The 24,530-nt window shown below is 31.5% G+C and overlaps 5 protein-coding genes, 2 long non-coding RNA genes and 4 other non-coding genes across 14 annotated transcripts; 5 read left to right on the plus strand and 6 right to left on the minus strand.

Moving 5' to 3' along the window:
* Positions 1-62: 62 nt before the first annotated feature.
* On the minus strand, positions 63-133 carry TRNAG-GCC. The gene has a single exon. It is a non-coding gene; the product is annotated as a tRNA-Gly (tRNA).
* On the minus strand, positions 82-1,302 carry LOC112213826. Its single transcript, XR_004462749.1, has 3 exons — positions 1,220-1,302; positions 223-421; positions 82-132 (listed from the first exon to the last, which is right to left on the minus strand). It is a non-coding gene; the product is annotated as an uncharacterized LOC112213826 (long non-coding RNA).
* Positions 1,244-1,314, minus strand: TRNAG-GCC. The gene has a single exon. It is a non-coding gene; the product is annotated as a tRNA-Gly (tRNA).
* Positions 1,315-3,227: 1,913 nt separating this feature from the next.
* TRNAD-GUC lies at positions 3,228-3,299 on the minus strand. The gene has a single exon. It is a non-coding gene; the product is annotated as a tRNA-Asp (tRNA).
* Positions 3,300-4,505: 1,206 nt separating this feature from the next.
* TRNAD-GUC lies at positions 4,506-4,577 on the minus strand. The gene has a single exon. It is a non-coding gene; the product is annotated as a tRNA-Asp (tRNA).
* Positions 4,578-4,956: 379 nt separating this feature from the next.
* LOC105681575 (27 kDa hemolymph protein) lies at positions 4,957-8,580 on the plus strand. Its single transcript, XM_012392270.2, has 4 exons — positions 4,957-5,352; positions 7,084-7,575; positions 7,656-7,824; positions 7,915-8,580. Exons 1-4 carry the CDS (start codon positions 5,307-5,309, stop codon positions 8,123-8,125), a joined length of 918 nt encoding a protein of 305 aa, XP_012247693.1. The 5' UTR covers positions 4,957-5,306; the 3' UTR covers positions 8,126-8,580.
* Positions 8,581-9,694: 1,114 nt separating this feature from the next.
* LOC100742960 (interferon-related developmental regulator 2) lies at positions 9,695-13,605 on the plus strand. Its single transcript, XM_012392237.3, has 6 exons — positions 9,695-9,979; positions 11,382-11,860; positions 11,922-12,175; positions 12,240-12,483; positions 12,569-12,784; positions 12,880-13,605. Exons 1-6 carry the CDS (start codon positions 9,946-9,948, stop codon positions 12,964-12,966), a joined length of 1,314 nt encoding a protein of 437 aa, XP_012247660.1. The 5' UTR covers positions 9,695-9,945; the 3' UTR covers positions 12,967-13,605.
* On the minus strand, positions 13,603-16,814 carry LOC100741441. Of its 4 annotated transcripts, XM_024371469.2 has the most exons (7): positions 16,619-16,814; positions 15,426-16,153; positions 15,219-15,350; positions 14,987-15,151; positions 14,741-14,905; positions 14,608-14,624; positions 13,942-14,528 (listed from the first exon to the last, which is right to left on the minus strand). In XM_024371469.2, the coding sequence occupies exons 1-7, from the start codon at positions 16,680-16,682 to the stop codon at positions 14,468-14,470; spliced, it is 1,332 nt and encodes a 443-aa protein (XP_024227237.1). In that variant the 5' UTR covers positions 16,683-16,814; the 3' UTR covers positions 13,942-14,467. The 4 variants fall into 4 exon arrangements, with proteins under 4 accessions (XP_003493874.1, XP_012247659.1, XP_024227237.1 ...); XM_003493826.4 differs by lacking the exon at positions 14,608-14,624 and having other exon boundaries at positions 13,603-14,176; positions 15,228-15,350; XM_012392236.3 differs by lacking the exon at positions 14,608-14,624 and having other exon boundaries at positions 13,603-14,176.
* Positions 16,815-16,984: 170 nt separating this feature from the next.
* Positions 16,985-17,846, plus strand: LOC105681570 (NADH dehydrogenase [ubiquinone] 1 alpha subcomplex assembly factor 3). The gene is made up of 3 exons (XM_012392238.3): positions 16,985-17,126; positions 17,220-17,340; positions 17,417-17,846. Exons 1-3 carry the CDS (start codon positions 17,074-17,076, stop codon positions 17,810-17,812), a joined length of 570 nt encoding a protein of 189 aa, XP_012247661.1. The 5' UTR covers positions 16,985-17,073; the 3' UTR covers positions 17,813-17,846.
* Positions 17,847-17,928: 82 nt separating this feature from the next.
* Positions 17,929-22,770, plus strand: LOC100743081 (protein RRP5 homolog). Its single transcript, XM_012392239.3, has 6 exons — positions 17,929-18,127; positions 18,274-18,336; positions 18,409-18,967; positions 19,038-22,262; positions 22,328-22,493; positions 22,571-22,770. Exons 2-6 carry the CDS (start codon positions 18,274-18,276, stop codon positions 22,731-22,733), a joined length of 4,176 nt encoding a protein of 1,391 aa, XP_012247662.1. The 5' UTR covers positions 17,929-18,127; the 3' UTR covers positions 22,734-22,770.
* Positions 22,771-23,397: 627 nt separating this feature from the next.
* LOC105681571 lies at positions 23,398-24,463 on the plus strand. Its single transcript, XR_004462754.1, has 3 exons — positions 23,398-23,700; positions 23,820-23,923; positions 24,012-24,463. It is a non-coding gene; the product is annotated as an uncharacterized LOC105681571 (long non-coding RNA).
* Positions 24,464-24,530: the final 67 nt, after the last annotated feature.

Consider the following 24,530-nt stretch of genomic DNA (forward strand, 5'->3'; position numbering starts at 1 on the left):
ATGAAAAAAACTGTTAAAATTATAGCATACTATAAAATTACAAAGAAAAAAGAAAAAAAGGTTGCATCGGCCGGGAATCGAACCCGGGCCGCCCGCGTGGCAGGCGAGCATTCTACCACTGAACCACCGATGCTACGGGAAACATTTCAAAATATTATGTAGAAATATAACTAGTATGATCTAGTTTTAGATAATAAATTTTAATATAATCTCAGTACTCACTTTTAAATACTTTTGGTTGATATTGGCATCTAAGATCCGTTCGAAAGCTCTAGACCTACTTATTGTATTTACTACAATGGACTGATGTGCGACAGACACAGTGATTCATCATAAGTTTGTAGTACAAATTTGCATTGTACATCATATTTTTGCAACAGGCCCTGAAGGAGTTTTCTCAGGCCGTACCCTCGCGAAGGATCTTTTTCGACAACAAACATATAAAAGCAATTATTAAAACATACAAACCTACTAACTTCAGGCCTAATTCAAACAGATAATCGATCATGTATATACATACATAAAAAAGACACACGCTGCTAAATCTGGTAATTAGATTTAACAACTGACTTAATCTCATAACAACGATCATATACTTATGCATATACGTATACATATTATCTATAAATATAATAGCCCAATGCAAATAACAAAGTTGCCTTCTAAGCAATGTTATCAAGTTTAGTTATAAATGCTAGTAAGAAATTTATTATAAGAAACCTTAAAAGAAAAATTTGCACTTGTTTCGAAGAAACAAGAAAGAAAAATCTGTGTGTTGCCATTTTCGTACCCTAGCTTTTGAATAACTTCTAGTTGATACTTAATGTGCGTGTTTTCAGTATTGTTATCTACATATGTATGTATATATATGCATATAAAAATACGCAGCCATTCAAGTGACTTGAAATCGCAGAGTTGCCAAGTACCAAATTCTATTGTTTAAGTAAAGAACACAGATATTATTTCAGTTATTTTACCTAATAGTCGTTATACAGTAAGAGAACGCGAAGCCTTAAAAATATACAAAACAATCGTTCAGTTTTCTATACTAATGGGATCTAGGAAGTGGTAGCGACACAACCTTAAGAGTGTAATAAATTAAGTCCTCTTAGGTATTACATCGTAGGTCACGGGTTGTCTATTTTAAAATTGCAACACAGAGAATGATACGCATAATGGTATAAAAAAAAATAAAACACAGTACGTAATAGAAAATTACAATTCATAAGGCAAAAAAGTACTTTGCATCGGCCGGGAATCGAACCCGGGCCGCCCGCGTGGCAGGCGAGCATTCTACCACTGAACCACCGATGCTGCGTAGGAAAAGACAAAATATCTCTAAAAACTGGTGTAATATGACCTATTTTCAGCTATTAGCAAATTTTACTACGAGTCTATTATCATGCCATATTTCAACGCTCTCCAATCTTTATGCTACTATGCTTCTCCGAATAAAAAATCTTTTTCTACGCCTCCCTACCTTTTATTTTTTTAATAGATATAATAGTATGAACACGTTTTAAATAATAAAAACTTTATTACGTAGAAAAGCTGAAAACTACAATTAACAGAATAATAAGATTTTACTATAACATATACGCGCGTTACGATATGAAATTTTATTTGTTTGTAGATATTATGGTATAAAAATTAATATTTTATTAAAAAATTTTGGCATCTTCCCTGTAAACAGTCTAATAATAGTAATATTTGAGCATTTATTTCAAAACCGCAAGGAAAGTATTGTATGCCCGTAATACTAGTTGCTGTATTTAAAGTAAAATGAAAACTTTTAAAAATATTTCAAAATCAGTAGAATTACATATATATAAAAATAGTACAAGAAAAAGTAAGTAACTGTTCGTAGCTTTCGTCACCCACGGATTTGGAAAGAGAAGATGGGGACACTCGAGGGTGCCATAAATTGGGTCCTCTTCCATACTACGTTGTGGGTTAACAGTTCTGCAACTTCTTTTCGGTTTTACTTACAATATTTAATAGGAAACCAGCAGTACGTTTTGGAGAAATCATCTGTTCGTTTCTAGAATCAAAAATACACTTCCTGATATTATTTTACGACGTTCAGCTTCTTTGACTACAATTCTGTCCAGTACGTTCACCGCTGCAGGTGTCACGTAAACTTAAGGGTTGGTTGATGAAATAAAATAGCTGAGACGTAACACAACCATTAATTTGGTTTTAATTAAACTTTATTACGAATTCAGCAATCACAATGTAATACACACTGAATTAAAATAAATCACAATTCACTCCAAACACGTTATGTAAGACTCAGTTACAATGATATATCAAGTACGCGACTGTTATAAGAGTAGAGACCGGTAAAAGATATGTTGACTATTCTAAGGATACAGAATAAGTGAGTCTTACTGACGATACTGTAGCTGAGGAAGGCTAGGGGTGGGTGTGTCTAAGGACGCGGGACTATCGGATTTGTTGATGACAATTTTGGTCAAGGAAGTAAGGGCAGTAGACACTGTCTCCGATTGGATAATAAGACGATTGGTGGGCCAGGGAGGGTTTTAGCCGCCTTCGCGAGAAAATTGCTAACGGAACATACCAGATGTGAAGAAAACCAACTTTCTAGGCTAACACGTGGTAGACAATAAACGTAAAAGGGAATCTAAGACAAGAAACACTCGCTTGGTCCGAAGGACCTTAACTATAAAAATTCCAAGACCCCTGGTGGATACTTAAGACTATTGAGGGTACCCGCCAAGGATGTGCAGACATCTGGGTGCCATCCTGTCCGTGGTGTGTGGCCTGGTCTCTGATGCGAATTGACGTTACACAAGGAACAAATGAAACGGGTATTACCAATTAGTTACGAAATAACAATACTTTTTGTGACTATCATCTTTTTTATTTCAAAACAACACTTTAATTCCTGAGTTAAAAGGTCAGTAAAAAACATCTATTTATAAAAATTAACAGTTTCAGTCAGTCTCTACGAAACAGAATAGCCCTGATATGAAATGCAAAGGTTTCATGATCACGTTGAGGAGATTAAGTCTTTCGCCTTCCTTTGTTTGGTATTCTACATTTTTGTATACAGGCTACTTTAGCATAGTATACTCTTACCAAATGTTAACAAAACATAAATAACTTTGCAGGCCGATATGGTCTAGTTACTTCTTGACTCTTGAAAATATTTTATCCTTGCATCAACTTACAAATATGATAAATTTAATTTAAAAAAAAAATATCTCCCCGGCGGGGAATCGAACCCCGGTCTCCCGCGTGACAGGCGGGGATACTGACCACTATACTACCGAGGATTGCATGAATGCAGTTTCTATTTTAATGGTGAACTGATTCACATACATTTATATATATTTAACATTATAAATCTTTTTATTTTAACACATTTATATTGTTCACTACATTACTCTTTATGTTGAATTGCTGTTATATTATTCATATGCACATATAAAGACTATCTTTCCTATTTTCGCAGTATTATTTGCAACAGATTTCATAAAAATGCAAAACAGATCAAATGTCACATATCCGAGTCATTGCAATGAACAAATAGATAGAAACCTGAGAAGATGAAGCTTAAGCAGGATCGCTTAAGTTGTTATGTTGTTTACGTGAAACCTTGTGAACTCAACAGTGAAATATAACCCGAATCTCACTCACCAATTTCTCACTAATCGAACTCTCAAAAGATACATCAAAGGTATTCATTCACTGATTTGGTTGTAATCTTTCTATCTACTACTTGAAGAAGTTGCTAGTAAAGCTTTTAAAAGTGGAATATCAAAATATAATTCCTACTGACTTGTTTAAAATGGGATATTTTGATTGATTGAAGAAAATGAAATCGTAATATTTTTCCCATGACTGTGCCCTACGAATAAAGGCCTAAAGTCGCCCCTTTTGTATTGCGAAAAAGCACTTAAAAGGATAACACCACTTTAAGAATCTAGAGTCTTGAAACCTAATTTAATATTGCATGGACTTTACCATTGGTATAGACGGTATTCAAAAAGACAGTGTGTCGCATGCGGCCCTGATTGTCATTGCACCAATCAGTGCTGTTATTTGATGCTTTAATTTTGGACCTCGTTATATTGTGAAGGTTATTAAAAGCATATATGCTTAAATATATCACTGAAGTCTCTACTATTTATTGTAAGGATCAAATATTTGCAAGAGTAAAAGTATACAAGTATACAGTCGTATACAAAAGACTACAATAACAGTCAGGACACAGAGGACTTTATCTTACGGCGTGAAAACGATCCTTGCATTTTCATAGCAAGGCCATTGTGTTTCATAACGACGAACGAACTGGATTAAATAATTGTAGTTGGATATCAATCAAACATCTCAAAGTAGCGACAGTAAAATATAGTTTTGAGTATACTTTACGAAATATAGACATTTATTAAAATATATATTTTTTACGTTATAATTATATAAAAAAGGAAGGAATAAAAACAAGAGAAAGTTATTTGAAAATTATGCAAAAAAGACATCTCCCCGGCGGGGAATCGAACCCCGGTCTCCCGCGTGACAGGCGGGGATACTAACCACTATACTACCGAGGAATCTGTATATTCAGTATTTTAAATATATCTTATAAATGTATAAATTACCAAATAAATTATATCGATATTTATTATATATAAAATATTCTAAAGATTGTCTAAATTCTAAATTATTAAGGACCGATTCAAACTTTATAACTTTCTATGTAAAATGTTCAACTACTATTAAATTATGTACATATAATTACTTCAGTATAATTTATTGAATGCAAAATTACTTATTTTCAAAACAGGAAAAATTATGCAAGACAACTAGATTACATTAGGTGATATATATATATGTGCATACATATTCATAGAATCGAATTAAAATTAACACAGAAGCAAAGGTAGTATATGGAGTATATATACATACTATGCATATGAGATTTATATAAGCGGAGCGCGTGCGCTCAACAACTTAGTATCGAAATATTGTTCTCGGGAGTTACTACAGTGTATCTCTGTCCTCCGCTTTCGAAATCACTGTGTCTCGCTCTCTTATCTCTCTTCCTTTCACTAATTTTCCAGACAACGCTGACACATCGGCGTATGCTTCTTATAATAAACAGAACAATTCGAATGCACTCAAAGTGACACTTGTGATGCGTAACTGAACGTACATTTCTGTCTCGTTATTTCATCATATAAATACTTTTCTCTACTTTTCCGGATAATACATAGTGTTCCGACGTTGGCAAGCATCTCCACACAATCCCTGGTCGAACATATTTTAGCAACAAAATAGAAATGATCAAATACTCTACCACATTAACTGCCATGATATTCCTCTCTGGTAAGTTGCTACATGGAATTTTCTCCTTCCTATTAGTTAGAAATGATTAGATCGTTTTTTTTTTGCATCTTTTTCTCTATTTTTTTCATTGACAGAATTCCTAACAATGATTCATGACACGCGATATCTTATAAAAACAAAAAGAAGACTTGCGTGCACGATCGACCGAGGCGGAAGAAAAAATTTGGCATACGTAAGATGATCGCATGTGCAAAATCATGTTTACGAATGGTTTATTTTTTTGTATGATAAATAATGCCTCTAATAGGAAACGTTGTTTTATGAACAAACACATCAGGATTAAGCGTTACCAATCAAAACGCAGTTGTTTCCGGTTATGTATTATTTGAAAGAACTGATCATTGTTCTATATCGAACATAGCAAACAGTCAAATCTCGAATCTTGCTTTCGACTTTATGATCAAGAAACGAAAATGACCTTCGTACATACTCGCGTAATCGATAACAATACGGTCATTGGGATTAAATGCAGTTACATCGTATCGAATGCTCGATTTATGGACATAATGTATGATCTCTGTGCAGATGTTTAATAAATAGAGTACCGTATCTCACATAGATATTTACAAAGATAGTATAACGATCATGGGAATCATGTATTGATGGGAAGTAAAGTTAAAGACTGCATTGTTCTCTCCTTGTACCGGACTACTTATCATTATAGTACACGTGTGACGAACGCACAGATTGCACGTTGATTCAATCCATGCACTTTGTACTCTATGAAACTGTTTCAGTTTTTTACAAACAGAATATGCATAGAACACACGAAAACATATTTAACCTGGTACAAAATATATTTTGTATACTTTCCTTATTATTTGAATTCATTTTATCAGAAATTTTACGTTATCGTAACCTATAAATCGATGGTTTACTGTACAACTATTATATGTTCACCTTTTGTGAAACTTGTGTTTTTATAAGCAACGAATAGTTCTTGATTGTTTCTTTATGCTGTATAAAAATTACATTTATATCTACTTTATAAATTTATTAAAAATGATATTTTTGTTTATTATATTATAGAAATATTTTTAAGAATCCATTTTTGACATTTTATGTTCTTAAAACGGATCTTATAATAGCATAAAAATAAATACATTCCAAAAGGTACTTATTTAGGTATAAAGTGCAATTAAATGTTTTAAATTGTTTTTCTCGAAAACGCTAAAAGTGCACATACAATATTTGCGCTGTATCGAAATGTATTCGTAAAACAACAAGAGTAATTAAATTGATTGTAATCCTCACCGACATAAATACTAAATGGCAAAATAATTTAATTACTTTCGGAGATTACACAGATAAAAAATAGATACTTTGTGATTACAAGTCGAAGCAACAACCAATGCAAAGTCCACATGATATTTACTTCCTTTCTGAACAGGAAATGCTACAACAAGATTTTTAATAGCCGCGAAGATAAACGTTTTGGACTTCAACATTTTAAAAAGATAATTAAAAACTATACACAGCAATAAATATTTTTTTAATCTAGTTAAAGATTTTATTGGGCTAATCATTAAATGTTTGAACAGAGAATTGTTGGAAATTTACTATTAGTAGAATATTGTATTTTAAAAAAAAGATTTGAATTATTTAAAAAAAGGAAAAAAGATTTGCATATAAATTAAAGGTCTATTATAAATTTTCTTATATTTATATAAATCAATATATCAATAATAAATTAATTATCTTTCATTACAGGCTTTCTTGGACATACTATTTCTCAACAAGATGTGCCCAACGCGCAAGAAGTGTTAAACAAAGTTTCCAGTGCCATCAACTTAACCTCATCTAGTGGAATCCCGAATATAAATAATATCAACACATCTGGAATACATGTTCTGGAAGAAGCTACAAATGCTTTCAAACAAAGATGCGAGCAGTATGGGGGAGATGGCGCATTCGAGAATGTTGAGAATGCAAGGGATAAATTCAAACAGTGCCTTGATTCGTTTGTTAACTACACAGCATTGGAGCAAGAAATGGAACAGTACAAGCCTACTGGAGATTTGGATATAGTGTTCAAAAAGTACTGCCAAAAAACTCCCACTCTTAAGCAATGTGTCAGAAATTTTACCACTGCAGTGGAACATTGTGTACAACCACAGGAACGAAAAAATAAAGAACTTGTTCATAATATTACTGATTCTCTCTTAAATTTTGTATGCTACAAAGAAGGAGATCGTATTGCTCGTATGTATTCTTTTGTTGGATCATTTAATATAGGAAACTATTATCTAACCATTGCTAAAAAGCATTTTAATTGCTTACAGTTTTCATATCTGCTAATGGGCCAGAGTGTCTGAAGTCGAAACAACAGGAAATTCAACAGTGTATAAACTCTACTTTGGGAAGTTATATGATTCAACCAGATTCCAACACTGAAACTTTACATTTGTTAGATAATCTTCCACTCCTTGCCCTTGGAAATAAAGAATGCACGTAAGGATTAATGCATTTAAGTATAGTAAATTGATAGTAATGATAAAAATGGCTACAAATATAAATTACACTTTTTTTATGTATTTGCAGGGACATGTCCAAACTTCAAAGTTGTATTGTAAAAGATCTGGAAGAATGTTCAGATCCAACACCAGCAAATATTGTGGATTCTATATTTAATTTTATTCGAAGAGCAACACCATGTCAGAATATGATGGCACTTGAAAGTGCTGCTTCTAACTTCAAAGTTAATTTACTAGTTACAATAAGTCTAGTATTTGTGTCATTAAGATTTGTATAAAAGATTTAGTTCTAATAGAGTTTATGTACAAAGAAACTACTTTGGGAGATAAAAAGATTTTTTTTCTACAAATATAAATTTTACTATTCAAAATATTAGGTTTTCAATGAATATGTGATACTTTTGAAAGTAAAAGTAACATTCCAATGTATAAAAAAAATAAATTTTTTTATCTTCAAAAACTTTTTTCACTACATTGATTGCAATGTAATAAACAAAATTTGTACTATTCTAATGATTCTGGTACCTCAGAATAGACTGACATATTTGTAAGTGTCCATCTGAATATACAAACAAATGTTAAATATAAGTTATAACTACAGTAGAATCTAGGTCTTTCTTCACTTTTGCTACACTTGGAATATATTCAATTTTGTACCATAGTAATGTAATCAACTAAATTCATACAGACTTGTAATATAACTACTATGAATTATATGCAATAATAAGCCTCATATAATTGTAATCATTTACCTCTAATTTATTGTAGCGTACATTGTATCTCTTTACGTGATATTTAAGGTTAAAACATGTGTATATTCATTTCTTCATTGTATATATTCCTATGTTATTGTTACAATGAAAATGTATCATTGTGAAGCGCCTTTTTATATTCGAAAATATAAAATAATATACAATTTTTCTTATGTAATACAGATCTTTTTACAATAGTACAAATTTATATGTTCAATAATGATATTCATACCTTGTGATGTCCTATTGATTTTTATATCTCAATGCAGTATAGATTGATGTCTATGGTGCTATAACATGTAAGCACTAACGGCATTGTTATAACAAAGTACAATGCCTTGTAAACATATTTATGCAATCATCATTGAAAACTTTTCATGTATGCTATGTTTATTATATAAAATGATTTGAAATTATATTAGAACTATAATGAGATGACAATTATATTGGCAAAATTTTAACCTAATCTAAGATATAGAAGTTGCAAGATACTTATTGCAAATTTATATTTAAAAATGAGTGTAAGTATGAATAATCACTTTATGCATGCAATAACTATCAAAAATGGTCCCACTGAATACTAAAACTTATTAACATTATAAATGATTAGTTGTTCAAATATTTATGTAAAATATATACTTGTACTAAATATCTTGTAAGTTATTTACACGTTTTCAGAATCGTTAAAAATTTTACCAATATAATCATAATATTTGGATTTCATTATAGATTAATAAAACTTCAAAATATTTCGTATAACAGATATAATATGTTCATAAAAGATGTTGACAGGTGTACAGGTCTTTTGCGAATCATTGTATTTCTATTTGTATCATGCATGCATGCATGCATTCAAAAGTTCATATGAACATTCCTCGAAATACGATACATGCGTTTCATATTATCACGCGCGAAACGCTCGAATAAAATGAGAATATCTTCTATTGAAACTGGCAGTATCACATGCGCGATGGCTCAATTGATGCAAGCTGATTGGTCTTATTCCCCTGGTTCAATCAAATCGACCCGCTCATTGGCAAGCACGTGACTTTTATAGAAATATGTACCACATGCGCAATCAGTGTTTTGCGCACATTCGCCTAAGTTCGGGTAGATTCGTAGCGCAGGTCGTGAAAGACAGTGCACTTGAGAAAGCCCATCGCAGGCTGTCTCGACGTGTATGTTTTGAACAATTCGCAACATGTTAATGAGTTTTTACCAGATTTTAATTAAAAATTCATGCAGTGTGTTCAGTATACGAAAGAAAATTAATAGTGCAAGACATTTACCCTCTTGATTAAGTATTTCTGTTAGTATCAATTGTGCTATAAGGAAAGTGAAGGACGATGCCAGGCAAAGGAGGTAGAAGACGAAAATCCGGTGAGGAAAAGCTGCTTTTCATTTTTCATTTCATTTCCCTGCTGATTTACGAATGCAAAATGATCATTTTAAAATATCTTCAAGGCCAGGCGTCGACCAAAAGAGTTTCGATTAACTTCGCGTTAAACATTCTTTATTAAATTATCAGCATTTTCCTGGAATGACTCATCAAGCATTGGAAATGTTATTTATTTCGCCTTACGTCACGTGCTAGATGGTCAGCTATTCCGATTATTTCAACTATATCATAAATAAAGTCACAAAATGATGTCGCGGCTGAAAAAATTGCATATCGATCTATGAAATTCTGGCGATATGTTCGAGTTGAAGTAACGTCGTGACATTACCACCTATCCCCATGTGACTTTCATGCTTTTCGCACATGGGTTTGGGTTAAAGACAGAAGGAAAATTTTTATGTTCGAAATATTAAGAACTAACGATACCAATCGCTACATTATTCGTATTGCATAACGAGTAATAGAAAATAATGCAGAAATGCTTGTTCTGTAAATATTAAATTTTTCTTTGAATCGCAAAATGTTTAATAAAAAAAGAGACATGTTTCGTATGTTACAGAAACTTACACGAAAGTTTAGGTAGATGAATCATGCTTTTCAAAACAACCGATGCTTTTTTCGCATTATGTGTACTAAATTTAGATCGTCATACGTAGTATTCGATCCAATATTATTTATCATTTACAGATTATTATGGTAAACTTATTATTTCCTTGATGCGAGTTTGAGCTGCGTAAATGTTATTTTTGCGTTTCATTTTACAAATAATAACGTTTATACTTCAAGAATGTTGATTATTTTTATATACATTAAAAATTAAAAGATTATAGTGATCTAAATCATACAATTTAATTCTACGTGATTTGATACAAGTAATTATTTATACAAATCATACATATCATGCAATTATCAGTATGTGTCATAAACATTTGAAAAGTTGCATTCATTAGAATTGCAAATATCTATAATGAATGTGTAACACTTATATCACACAATGTGTTGTAGTAATTTTCTGGTTTATAATAAGTTATACAACTGTTTTTTGAATGACTTTTTGTGGAATTATAATTTTATATAGATTGACTAAATTTTTATCTAGACAGTCACAATTATTTTAGATAGCAACAGCTAACAGCTGTTTAGACTTCACATTATGTAATATGATATTTGCTTTTAATATCTGCTATATTTGACTACTATTATCTACATAAATTAAACACAGATATTGATCATTCATCATTTATGTTATTGATCATTTTATCCTTTATCTCCTTTCAATGTATTATTTTATATAATAAAAATAGAAACAATCTTGTTTCCCTTCTTACAATATTTTTTATTTATTAAATATTGCCTGTAATAAGAAAATCACTTTGCCTATAGGTCATGCTGGAAAAAAAGCTGAGCTAACATCTGATGAAGATTCGATTAATAATGATGCATGCAGTATATCCAGTAGTCAATCTGACAATCGCAGCATGTTAGATGATATGAATGATAATGAGGTTGATGAATTCGTGCAGCAAGAAGCATTCGAAGAGAAATTAAAGGAAGCGATTGACGGTTTAACACAGAAGAGTGCAAAGGGCAGAACAATTTGCTTCAAAGGAATGGAAAAAATCTTTGCCATCAAGTACATTCCAGATTTTGTAGAGGATAGGAAAATGACCATCACAGATTCAGTAGAGCGGGGTTTGAAAAAGGGCCGTGGCGAAGAACAATCTACAGCAGCCAGGTTAAGTACCTTGCTTTGTGTTCAACTGGGAGCTTTCGAAAGCGCAGAAGTAGTCTGTCGTGATTTGAAAAGTACTTTGACTCTTATCGTCAGCGACACCACGGCTTCCACACAAGCACGTTCAGAGGTAAAACAAAACAAGAAACAGTTCGATTTACATGCGAATAATAAATTATCTACTTTTACAGTGTTGTTGGGCTCTAAGCATGAATCAATTCTTATCGGGCAATGACGCTACTGCCACTATGGAAATCGTGCAATTACTGTCTACTATCTTTTCTGGTTCTTACCTAAAAGGGAATGGTGCTATAGCGACTATATCTGTGGAGGTTGCAGCGTTACATTCTGCGGCTATATCAGCGTGGACACTTCTTTTAACAGTAATGCCTCCAGCTGATATATATAATTTGCTTGCGAGTAATAGAACCAATAATTACATGCCGTAAGTATCTTCAAACGGGCTAAAAAGTTGCGTGAAATAATAAAATTAACCATTTTTATTAAAGGTCCCTGAATAGATTATGCGAGTTACTAGAATCACCGCATTTGGACGTAAGATTGTCGGCTGGCGAGGCCCTAGCTGTAATATTCGAACTGGGTCGCGATTTCTCTTGTGATTACGAGCAAGATTGGTCGTTAGATCTAATTGAGGTGTTAAAAGAGCTGGCTACGGATTCGAACAAGTACAGGGCAAAAAAAGATCGCAAGCAACAGAGAGCTAATTTCAGAGACATACTTCGTTACATAGACGTGCGTTTCACAATAAGAATATTGAAATATCGTACGCAATCACCGTATACTGTATTATTGACGACACATCTATGATTTTTATTAGGAAGACATTGTACCAGAAATGCATGTAAAATTTGGTCAAGAAATTCTGTATTTAGAAGGATGGTGTGCACGAACTCAGTACAATTCATGCTGTAGATTGCTTGGTCCAGGTATAAATATTCATCTTGCAGAAAATCAACTTCTGCGCGAAATCTTTCATCTTGGTAACAAAGTTTTACCAATACCATTAAATCAGAAAACGAGTAAATTAGAAAGAGTAAGTTTGTTAAGTTTAATTCCAAGAGATTAATTATCATTAACTTTAAAGGAACAAAATAATTAATTGAGTGAATTTTATTATATTTCATTTAGACATTGATGAATGCTGCTGCATTTAAGGCACGTACTATTCAGCGTAATAAAAATCGGGACAAACGATCGGCAGCCTTGGCACCGTGATTCTTCAACTTTCTGCTTTTATACGCTAGATAATTTTTTTTCAAATAAGAAACACGATTAAATTTTTTATTTATTATAACCATTCTATAAGGACATAAGAAAACTTATTGCATACTATTCTCCACGATAATCTATTTTAAATTGTAAATAGAGATGAACAAAAAAACTGTTATACTTCAAAATTTCGTTTAAATTGGGTAGATAGAAAATTTGTTTTAACTTGTTCTTAATTACAGTCGAATGTTGTTTAATACTATTTCAATTCTGTATATACAATATTAAAATATGTACATGCTACAAAACTGCTTAGTATCTATTATACTTGTTTTTCTCTATTGAATTTAATGATTATTATTATGTTAGTATAATTTTGTGAAATTTGCGGTATAAAAATAAATTTTTTCTAATTTTAATGCTTGAATTATTATCGATTGTTTTAACTTCTGTAATATTTAGGATGTACACAAAATTATACGCTAAATGTTTGTATTAGATGTAACTATTTAAATAAGTTATGTTATTAAGAATCGATATATACAAATATATGAATTGGCATTGTACATAATTACATAAGTTATAAAATGTAGGATAGGAATACTTCATTATATATTATATGATAAAATAAAGTGGAGATACTTGCAATTACTGTCATTTTATTATTTTACATATTCGATTATTGTACAGATCTGTGTACATAACAATCCCCCTCAATCATCTTGATATATGTAGTAAATCTCTTATCTACACATCATCACAGTTATGTCAGAAAGTATAAATACGTTAGACGAATTGTATGTAATACATAAACTATCCAAATGGTATTTTTCACACACATATTACTTTATAAAAGTGTAATTACTGCATAATCGCAATCTGTTTTATATAAAACACTTTTTGTAGGAATTTTTCCTTTTTTTCTTTTATGAGAACATCATAAATATAATTTTACCATTTGATCTCTAAATTCTCTTTCAGTTAGCATATGCCACCTGTAGTTTAATATTCTAGATACCTCTTTTTCCGTACTTTCATAGCTACGACTATTTTCTTTAATCCACTGATAATGTTCTGGTGACCAATTCATAATTTTTAACCAATCCCCGTCGCATTTCTTTAGGGTTGAATATCTCCGGACGTACAAGCAACGCAAGTTCTTTGCTGTAGACACGATTTCTAATATCGTGGCGGTTGAAATTTTATCTCGAATCATCTGCAGAAAAACATTTATTAAATATACAAGTCTGTTGAATTATGAATTCAAATTACTCAAAATCTTTTTTATGAGTTAGTTATTTGAAAGACAATGTGACAAATGTATTAGCTGAATACTAAGGAAACCAATCCGTGGATTAACGTAATCGTATGAAGTATTATTCGTTCAATAACCAAAAGCCCAGGCAAGTTATCAAATGTGTCATGGTAAAATGTTTGCCTCCCACTGATTGGCTTCCAAGTCATTGATACAGTAATCGATCTGAATTTAAATCTGTTGCCTTGTGTACTATTGACAAATCATTGATATATTGCCACACAACATATGTATATAAATAGATCCATAGAAGCTGTAAAAGATGTTTTTCATATTTTCAATGTGTTTCTTTAAATTCCATTATATATGCAATCTAGTTAGATAAAACTTACACAAATAGAGATAAAGCCTTTCGTATAACAAAAATTCGAATGCATGCTATCACATTAAGAGTTAGAGTCATAGAGTCTGATTTTAAGAAAATCACGATATACATCAGAAATTCGTTCAAACACAAAGTGATACCAGTGTATGAAGGTTCGGACACATTTTGCAAAATTGTACTATTGCTTCATCCAATCTTTGTGAAAAATTTCTAGGCGCAAAATATCTGGTTAGACCTTTGAATGCATACACCCTTATTGTCGATTCGAAAAACGTTCCGTGATTAAGAATAGTTGAAGTTGAAATCTGAAATTTTTAATCTATGTAATTAATCTTTGGATTATTAAATTTAACAAATATACGCAAATAATCAGAAAAAATACTAACCTGTGTATTTGGAGTATTTAAAACTATACTGTGACATGGAATACTTCCATGTTCTAACAAATCAATAGGCAAAAGTATATCCGTAGGTTTATAACTTTCCACTTCAAAATGTACTCTAATGTGTGGATTGTTTTTTCTCATTTTTATCCAAGCTTTTCTTGTAGGCTAAATCAATAAAGATCAATTAAATTATTGTATTTGGAACCATGCACTTTATAAAATTAATATTCACAATTATTACCAATCTCATTGTGGTATCTTTCTGGCTATAGCGATTTTGAAGGATATGAAGATGTTGTAATTTAGTATAACCAATTAAATCTATCACATCCTCATGGAGGTTTTGTGGACTAATGACTAATACCTTTGCATAAAACAAATATTTTAGGCTAAATAATGCATATGAATTGTGTTATATTTTTACCTTGAATGAACTTACATTTAAATTAATAAATACCCCTACATGTAGAAGGGGGCAATAATACCTTGTGGTATTGATTAGAATCAGCTTCGTCAATGTTTGCGTACAATTAGCACAGATATCATCCATTAAATGTAAAGCTTCTTTGGTATCTAACATAAGATCTATCAACTCTAAGCATCTCAAATTACGTAAATTACGCATTAACCTTTTCAATGCTTCTAGTAATTTTCCACCAGTACCAAAAAGTCTAATACTATCAGGATCATCTCTATTTGCCATGTTACAAGGAAATGTAAACTTAAGTCGTCGAATGTGAGTACCGACTCCTGCCACTGATGTATTATCTGACCCTTGTCTCTCAGTATACCAAGATATCATGTTCATAAATTCATAAAGATTATAGAAATTCAACATAGGGTCAAAAACTAGAGATCTGAAATTCCTGCCAACTTTATTCAAACATGCAGAAGCTCTCATATGATCTAACACATATTGCCAACCACTATGATAGTTAAATTTGCCTCTAGTAAGTGTATTATCCTCCAATGTAAAGGTAGACCATACCCTTGGCAATTTAAAGGCACGATACCATGACCTACATACCAAAGATGCATAGTACCTTTCGCGAATAGTTAAGTAAGAAAAAATTTCCTCTAGAAGTATATCAGGCGTTTGATCCCAGCAGCTGTATACTTTATTTTCTCTATCATCTTCAATGTCATCTTCAATGTCTATGTACAACGCTATAAAATTAATAAACATTTAATTTTTATGACAAAATAAAGATTATAACTAACTATGCGATAGGAGCTACTTTAAATTTCCTTAATATCAGATTTATCAGAATGATTAAAATTCTTAAGACATAATTTTTTACAGAAATTTTATAGATCTACAACAGTATATTTTTGGAAATTTGCATTTTTTATGAAGTATTATGGAAATAAAGAATATACGGATGAAGCTTCGCATTATACGTATTTTCTTTTTGATTTTTCAAATACAAGTTTTTTACTTTGATCATCGGTAATTCTAATGTCCAAAATGTACGAAGTGCATACGACATATAATAATACGGTTAATAATTTTGTAAATAGATTAAAAACATAATTATAACGCAATGATTCTATGGTAGTACGTAATTATTTACGTTTCATTTTGCCTTTTGACATTTATCATTCAATAACCTGCCGCGTTTTAAGTCTTACCTCGATCTTCTTCGTCAAATTTCCAGCAGCCCTTGCTCATTTTCACTGTCGAATCATTATCCATATCGTGTCAAAATAATTTGATTATTTCTCTCTGATAAACTATTTTCCATACAATATTTCTAAAAATACACGAAAATTGGAAGGGGACGTTGTGGTCGATCGAACATCTCCATGATCGAGTTTAAGATAGGATATTGTTAGGTTTTATTCACTATTCTGAACACTATATTTTTGTACCGGTAAAAGTTTTTGATACTATTTGAATCAACCAATCAAACGATATCGATGATAGTCATAGACTATCGAGAAGATAGAATGGTTATAATTATTCCGAGACTCCGAGTCATATGTTCAGATGAACACAGTACCAGAAAGATAATTTCCTTACTGATTGGCATTATTTATTTCACAAAATAAGCAAGTAATTATTAAATATTAATTAGATTATTATAATGGTTTTGACCAAAACTTTTCCTATCTTAGAGCGATTATTACAAAATATCAAGTAAGTATTAAATTATGTTTTTCACTCTTTAAAAATCTTGCAGGGAAAAAGAATGTGTAGTTTACTTGATTTTCAAATAATTCTTTTTTACAGACAATTCCATACTTCAAGAACTAGCAAAGAATATGACGGACCTGGTAAAACAACAATCGATATCATTAATAATCAAAATATTCCTGAAACACAAAGAGTTTTAATAAACAAATGTTTACCGGTATAAAACAATTTTGTAGCTCTTATAAGACTACTTGATAAAGTTGTATACTTTTAAGTATAAATTATTTTTGTAGATAGGATTTAAATTAAACGATAATTCATTACTATTGGGTCCTATTGTAATTTTTGATGGAATGATTCTGTCTTGGAATATTGGTTCTGCGAAGGACATAAATGAAGCAACTTTGTCTTTATTCACTATTGTACATCCAGCACTAGAACTCATAGTTTTAGGTCTTGAAACTAATTATGAATATAAGAGAATTCTAGAAATAAAAAAGGTATTACTGAAATATAATATTAGATCTGAAGTAGTTCCGGTAAGACAAGCCTGTGGAATATACAATTTTCTCATAAATGATGGAAGATACATCGCAGCAGGTTTAATACCTCCATTACCTGACAAATCTAACCTATATAGTGGATTACAGCAACCACCGACTAAAAAGCGTGAACTTATAGATAAATAATTAAATAGCACTATGTATATATATATTAGTAATAGTATTTATAGGAATTAGTAATTAATTTTATTAGTAATAGTATTTATAGGATAATTTCTATATCTATATATTAATGTGTTGCGATATTAAGTGTGAAATAAAATTTTATTAATCATATGTACGAATTCATTTTGTATTATGAATAGAGGAAAGTTCTGTTACGGGTTATGTTGCTAACATAACCTGTAAATATCAAACGCGATAAAGACTGCCACAACGACTCACACGTGTGTGAATGTAATATTTTTTTCGCAAAAAGATAATTATTTAACACTGAAAAAGGTAAAATTTCAAGAAGATAAATCGTTAAATTTGACATATTATTGTCTTCAATAATACTTTAACTCTGTACTTTATAGTTATACTTTTTTACAGTTTTTGTAAATTTTCTTTTTATAATGTAATAGTAACATAATTATTCTTCATAGATGAAGTTGAAAAGTTTTCCAAGAGGTGGAAAAGAAGTACAAAAAAGAAAACCATCGGATTTGGTAAATTTATTACATATATCCATCATATTTTAATATCTTAAAATTACTTATTCAATATTTATATGTTAATAGTTATTTGACAAATATGAGAAAATTGGTAAAAGGAATTGTGAGAAACAGAGAGCAAAGAAACAAGACAAAGGAGAACCAAATTTTATTCCCAATACTGCAGAACGATTATCATATGCAACAATATCTGAAGGATTAGTGGTATTAGGATGTATTTATGAAGTGACAAACTATGATTTGCTGATATCTTTGCCAGGCGGCTTAGTAGGTCGTGCTCAAATTACAGATATCAGTGAATGTTACACAAATTTGTTGCAAAGTTTGGTCAAATCACAAGATTCTCTGACAAACGAATTGAAGTCCCTTTCTGAGTTATATACCTATGGAGATTATGTCGTATGTTATGTAAAAGCTATACAACCGCAAGAGACGTGGCAAATTTCGATATCTCTTGAGCCCAGTCTGATAAATCAAAGTTTAGATGTTACTTATTTAGATAGTGGCTCAAAAATAGTATGTACTATTAGTAGTATAGAAGATCATGGTTATGTGGTAGATACAGGTTTAATAAACGTAAGAGCGTTTATTTCTACTAAGGAAAGTGGCAATAAAAAATGTTTGTGTAAGTAAATTTAAATAGTATATATGTTTATAAAAAAAATTAACAGTTATTACTACAAAGTCTTATGTAGTTCCAGGTAAACAGCTTCTATGCTATGTTAAAGAAGTTAAAACTAATGAGAATACATCAACGATTATATTAACTTTGAAAGAGAAGCTTGTTAAAGCTATTTGTGAAACAGAAATTAAATCATTGGACAGCTTGATGCCAGGCACAAAATTTAATCTTTCTATAAAGAAAGTTTTGTCTAATGGCTTATGTGTTTCATTAGATGAAAACAATATAGGATTCATAAATCAAACATATTTAGATGAGCCCTTATCTAAATACTCAAATAATCTGAAAATTACTGGGACATTATTATATATTTTGCCGACCATCAAATTTGCATACTTCAGCTCGACGATAGATAAAAATAGAGACTATACTATTAAGCCTGGAGATGTTGTAAAAGAAGCTACTGTTCTATTCAGAGAATCTGGTGGAATAGTACTACAATTAGCTAAGAGTGGAATACGGGGATTCGTTTCCTTTAAAAGAACAAGTGTTGAATATGATACAATCATTGAAAAATTTGCACCTGGTACCACACATAAATGCAGAATATTATCATACAGCTGGTTAGATGGAATTTATATCTGTACCATGCAACGTTCACTGTTGGAACAGAAGTATTTTTCATTGTCTGATTTTAAACCTGGCGATGTGGTAAATGTAAAGATCACAAATATTGATAAAGTGAATGGTTTCATTAATGTACAACATGGTAAATTTAATGGGCAAATTGCACCAGATCATATATCTGACGAGGGCTTAAGTGCCTTAAAAAAGTTGAAAGTCGACGAAGAAGTAGAAGCAAGAGTCTTGTCCGTTCATATAGACCGAAAAAGAATATATCTCACTTTGAAAAGATCTTTAATAACAAGTGACTTGCCTATTTTAGCAAACATACAAGACGCGAAAATTGACGCAAAACACCACGCAACTATCATTCAAATACATAAGCGTGGAATATTGGTAAAGTTTTTCGGGGATGTTAAAGGTTGGATTCCACATACTGCTCTCGACATGCTAACATCTAATGTAAATTGGAACTATTCGATTGGACAAACAATTTCGGTAAAAATTCAAACAGTGAACACAGATTCGGGAGAAATAACTCTAAATGTGGCTAATCAGGACATACAAGTTGAAGAAGCAACATTCGATATTGGTGAAGAAGTAGAAGGCACAATAATAGAATCATCCACTCAGGGATTATATTTAAGAATATGTAGAAATGAAGGACAAACTGTTAGTACAGGATTTTTACCAGCTGGTCACATGTCACCTTGTATGGAGATAGCAGCTCTACTAGCATCAAAATATGTTCCTGGTGATACACTTTCAGCTCTTGTATTTGCTACAGTACCTAATCTAATTTTAACTAGGACTTTTGTAACTCAAGGAAGATACAGGAATTTTGAAAAACTGAAAATAGGAGACTGTATACCTTGTACGATCAAAGATATGGAGCCAGATGGTATAAGACTAATTTTGCCAGTTGCAGAATGTACGCCATTTGGATATGTGTCCTATAGTAACGTTAGTAATTTTAATTTACTGCACACAAACCAAATTTTAATGGCAAAAATATTTTCTATTAACAAGAAAGAACAACAATTAGGACTAACATTGTCGCTAAAGAAAATATACGATGATCTATCTGATCCTAAAAGTAGAATGGTGGCAGCATTGGATACATTAATCCTGTATTTTAATAAATTAGTAGAACTTTCAAGGAATTCATACTACAAAAACAGACCAATTGCATCTGTAAAATTAGGGCAAAGAGTTACTGGAACGATTGAAAAAATTACAGCTGATGGTTTGGTTGTTCAATTGCAAAATAACTTGCTCGGTATAGTGTCTAAGGATCATTACTCTGAGAATAAAAAAATAGGGGACAAAATTTCTGGAACGATTATATGGAAAAATTACGTACACGAGCTTGTCGAATTGACCACGTTATCGTCAATAATGCATAAAATAAGTGCCAAACAAAATAAGCAAATACAATTCCCTGATGGCAAATTGCTACGTGGTAGAATCTTAATGGTGACAAATTGGTTTATCTTGATATTCCTTCAAGGTATTGGTAAAGGAACTTTAGCTGCGATACCTGTACGTCGTCACATAAATGATTTACAGCCAGATCTAACACCTTATACCATTCATTCTAAAATTAAATGTTACGCCTTATTAAATTCCAAAGAATCCGATATTATGCCTCTCTGCATCATAAAATCTGCATTTGAAAAGAAGTATTGTGTGAGAGAGAAATCAGGTGATAATAATAACTTAAAAAGAAAGAAACAAAATCAAGAGAATGTGGTACTCACCAAAAAAATAAAAATTGAAAAATTACAGGAAGTACCAAAATTGGAAAACAAAGGGAAACGAAACAGAGAAAAACCAGAGAATGATTTAGAAAAGGAATATTCAAAGACAATCTGTGATGAACAAATAGGAGAAGAAAAGATTAAATTGGAAGATACCAAACCTTCTAAAAAAAATTTGAGAGACACACTTAAAAATGTTAATAATGATAAGGATAACGAGCAGAGGCCAAGGACATCTGCGTGTGGATTTTTCTGGGATGGCAACCCTGATTTAACTCTCCTTCAGGATAAAGAGTCATCTAGTGATAGTGAAGATGAAATAGAGGAAAAACCAAAGCTGAAAAATAAGAAATTAAGCGCCGCTGAACGTCGAGAACAAGAAAGACAGAAGGAACGTGAAATTCGTCAAAGAGAGGAAGCGCTCGCCGATAACCTGTTACCAAATTCTGTAGATCAGTTCGATAGATTAGTTTTAGCTAGTCCAGACAGTTCAATAATATGGTTACAGTATATGGCATACCATTTACAGACGACAGAAATCGAGAAAGCAAGAGCAGTTGCGAGACGAGCAGTGAAAACGATTAATTTCAGGGAAGAGAATGAAAAATTAAACGTTTGGAATGCTTGGTTGAATTTAGAGTCTAAATACGGAATTCCTGAATCATTGAATGATGTTTTTCAAGAGGCAGTAAGGTCTAACGATTCACTAAAAATATACAATCACATGTTGACTGTTCATGTCGAGGCTGGCAGGCAGATCGAACTAGAGAAAACAATTAATACCATGATCGGAAAGTTTAAACATATTCCCGAAGTATGGTTTAATTGTGGAGAAGCTTTGGTAAAAATGGGTTTGAAGGACAAATCAAGGCATATTATGCAGAGAGCATTGCAATCTTTGCCAGCATCTGAACGTATGTATACAATAGAAATAAAATGTTATAAAGAATAAAATACTAATATAATATAAATTTTACAGATGTAAATCTAATGGTAAGGTTTGCGATTATGGAGAACAAATTTGGGGATAAAGAGAGAGCACAAACTCTGTTTGAGCAAATTCTAAGTTCCTATCCGAAACGGGTGGATATATGGTCCTGTTATGTTGATTCTTTGGTTAAATCTAATGATATTGATATAGCAAGGTAAACATATTGTTTCAACTATATTTTGTCTGTTTAATTTCATAGAGAATTTACTTTATAATAATTTGTATTTACAGGAAAGTTCTAGAGAGAGCAGTTCTTCAGGTATTACCACCTAGAAAGATGAAAATCCTGTATAAAAAGTTTATCAATTTGGAAGAACAGCATGGTACTCAGGAAGACGTGATTCGTGTTCAACAAATGGCTGTAGAATATGTAGAGAAGCAGTGTACAAGATGATAAAAAATAATAAAACATTTTGACAAGTATTTTATTACATCATGTGAGCAAAACCTTAATTACACAATACCTAAAAAAGTCCAGTTATGTAAAGTTTTCTACCACATATGCAAAGTACTATTAATATTGATACATATAAAAATGAAAAAAGTAACATAAATCGATATATTTATAATTTCTCTGATTTCGTAATGACAAAACCAGGAATATGTCTAATCAAGAGAAAAAATAAAGGATAAATATATGATTTCAATCAAAAATTTTTTAGCACGTTAGGGACGCAACTACTCCACTATACAGCAGTAGTTTTAGCTGATCGATTGTTACAACCACGTCCGCACTATTGACTTCAGGTCTCGGCGACATTTAAATTATGTCTGAAATTGTACTAATTGGTTTTGTAGGTACCCAGGTAGATATCCTTATCCAAGAAGTCTTCATTTTTGTACTTCCCGTTCGTGATTGTTACGTTTTACGTCTATCTTCTTAAGCATCTTTGTTGAGGTAATTCATGCTGCATCCTGAAGACAGTAAATTCATATTGTTTCGACTTGAGATTTCTATCTGATTCATTTGTGAGGCTCTGTATGAAGTGTATGTCGATCAGTTTGAAGAAAGACACGATTTGAATTTTTGGGTGAACTACAAATTTTTAATAGCTAATAGCCAAAACTGAGAAGCTAAATCAAAAACCGCGCGGTCAGCGTCTACTTCTTTGACCGTTGGGTCTTCGTGGCGCTTCTGACACTGGTGAAATGTAGCCATAGACTATGGACATAGAAATATGGATTATATTCGTGATTTGTGATGTAGTCGCACGTGGGTTGCCTCATTGCCTGTTGCCCCGGTTTAGAAAGTTCCCCCAGCTGGTTCAGGATCTGTTGCCTGCGGCCTGCGAAGCAGAAAAATCAGAGAGCGATATGTCTCATTAAGTTCCTCAGAATAAAATATTATGCCTATTTGCATGGTAAGGTTTGCATTCGAAAAGAAATACCCTGTATAAGACAAGTTGTGCGATAATAATAACTTGAAAAGAGTTGATATTTTTAATTTGATAGAGTGCTTACTTCATAAATGAATTTGTAGGAAAGTCCTGGAGAAAGCACTTGTTTAAACATTACTATGTAAAAGGATGAGGATCTCGTTCAAAATGTATATCTAGTTTGAAGAACAGTATGGTACTCAGAAAGGTCTGGTTTGTGTTCAGCAAATATTTATAGAATATGAAGAGAAGCAGTGTAACAAAGATAAAATATTTTGACACATATTTCATTACAGGATGTCAGCAAAAACATAATTACACAATATCTAAGAATATTTCGAAAGTTTACTTCTATTTTATTTCTACATATGCAAAAACATACTGTTGACATTGATATGTACAGTGGCTTGCTAAATTATTTACATTTGTCACAGAAAACTTTTATATTCACATTGTGTTGTATATAAAACATTTAAAAATTTTGTTAGTATTATAATGAGATTGCCCTATTTATATTGCCAATTTGAAAAAATATATAAAAGTTTCAGGATATTTAATGTAAACTTATATTTAGTATAAAATTAATATACAGTATGTATAGTCACCTTAAGCGTATAATGTATTATATTAAAAATGGTTCCACTGAATACCAAAACTTACTAATGTTATGAATGATTGCTTATTTAAATATTTTTATAATCTCTGCAAAATATATGTACATGTACATGTACTTGTACTAAATATCTTATAATTTCTGCATTTATTTTCAGAATCATTTAAAATTTCAAAAATATAATTATGATAGTTGGATGCTA

This window comes from Bombus impatiens, unplaced genomic scaffold, assembly GCF_000188095.3.
Source record: "Bombus impatiens unplaced genomic scaffold, BIMP_2.2 scf_1334, whole genome shotgun sequence".
NCBI lineage: Eukaryota > Metazoa > Arthropoda > Insecta > Hymenoptera > Apidae > Bombus > Bombus impatiens.

What these genes read in the sequence shown, in the direction of transcription:
- LOC105681575 (XM_012392270.2), top strand. Translation starts at nt 5,307, where the DNA reads ATGATCAAATACTCTACCACATTAACTGCCATGATATTCCTCTCTG. An exon ending in AGAAGGAGATCGTATTGCTC is followed by an intron (nt 7,576 to 7,655) that starts GTATGTATTCTT and finishes AATTGCTTACAG; the next exon opens with TTTTCATATCTGCTAATGGG. An exon ending in CTTGGAAATAAAGAATGCAC is followed by an intron (nt 7,825 to 7,914) that starts GTAAGGATTAAT and finishes ATGTATTTGCAG; the next exon opens with GGACATGTCCAAACTTCAAA.
- LOC100742960 (XM_012392237.3), top strand. Translation starts at nt 9,946, where the DNA reads ATGCCAGGCAAAGGAGGTAGAAGACGAAAATCCG. An exon ending in ACATACTTCGTTACATAGAC is followed by an intron (nt 12,484 to 12,568) that starts GTGCGTTTCACA and finishes GATTTTTATTAG; the next exon opens with GAAGACATTGTACCAGAAAT. An exon ending in AAACGAGTAAATTAGAAAGA is followed by an intron (nt 12,785 to 12,879) that starts GTAAGTTTGTTA and finishes TATTTCATTTAG; the next exon opens with ACATTGATGAATGCTGCTGC.
- LOC100741441 (XM_012392236.3), bottom strand. Translation starts at nt 16,682, where the DNA reads ATGGATAATGATTCGACAGTGAAAATGAGCAAGGGCTGCTGGAAATTT. An exon ending in CAATGAGATTGGTAATAATT is followed by an intron (nt 15,152 to 15,218) that starts GTGAATATTAAT and finishes TTATTGATTTAG; the next exon opens with CCTACAAGAAAAGCTTGGAT. An exon ending in GTCCGAACCTTCATACACTG is followed by an intron (nt 14,177 to 14,740) that starts GTATCACTTTGT and finishes GTTTTTCTGCAG; the next exon opens with ATGATTCGAGATAAAATTTC.
- LOC105681570 (XM_012392238.3), top strand. Translation starts at nt 17,074, where the DNA reads ATGGTTTTGACCAAAACTTTTCCTATCTTAGAGCGATTATTACAAAAT. An exon ending in CGATTATTACAAAATATCAA is followed by an intron (nt 17,127 to 17,219) that starts GTAAGTATTAAA and finishes TCTTTTTTACAG; the next exon opens with ACAATTCCATACTTCAAGAA. An exon ending in TAATAAACAAATGTTTACCG is followed by an intron (nt 17,341 to 17,416) that starts GTATAAAACAAT and finishes TTATTTTTGTAG; the next exon opens with ATAGGATTTAAATTAAACGA.
- LOC100743081 (XM_012392239.3), top strand. Translation starts at nt 18,274, where the DNA reads ATGAAGTTGAAAAGTTTTCCAAGAGGTGGAAAAGAAGTACAAAAAAGA. An exon ending in AAAGAAAACCATCGGATTTG is followed by an intron (nt 18,337 to 18,408) that starts GTAAATTTATTA and finishes ATATGTTAATAG; the next exon opens with TTATTTGACAAATATGAGAA. An exon ending in TGGCAATAAAAAATGTTTGT is followed by an intron (nt 18,968 to 19,037) that starts GTAAGTAAATTT and finishes AGTCTTATGTAG; the next exon opens with TTCCAGGTAAACAGCTTCTA.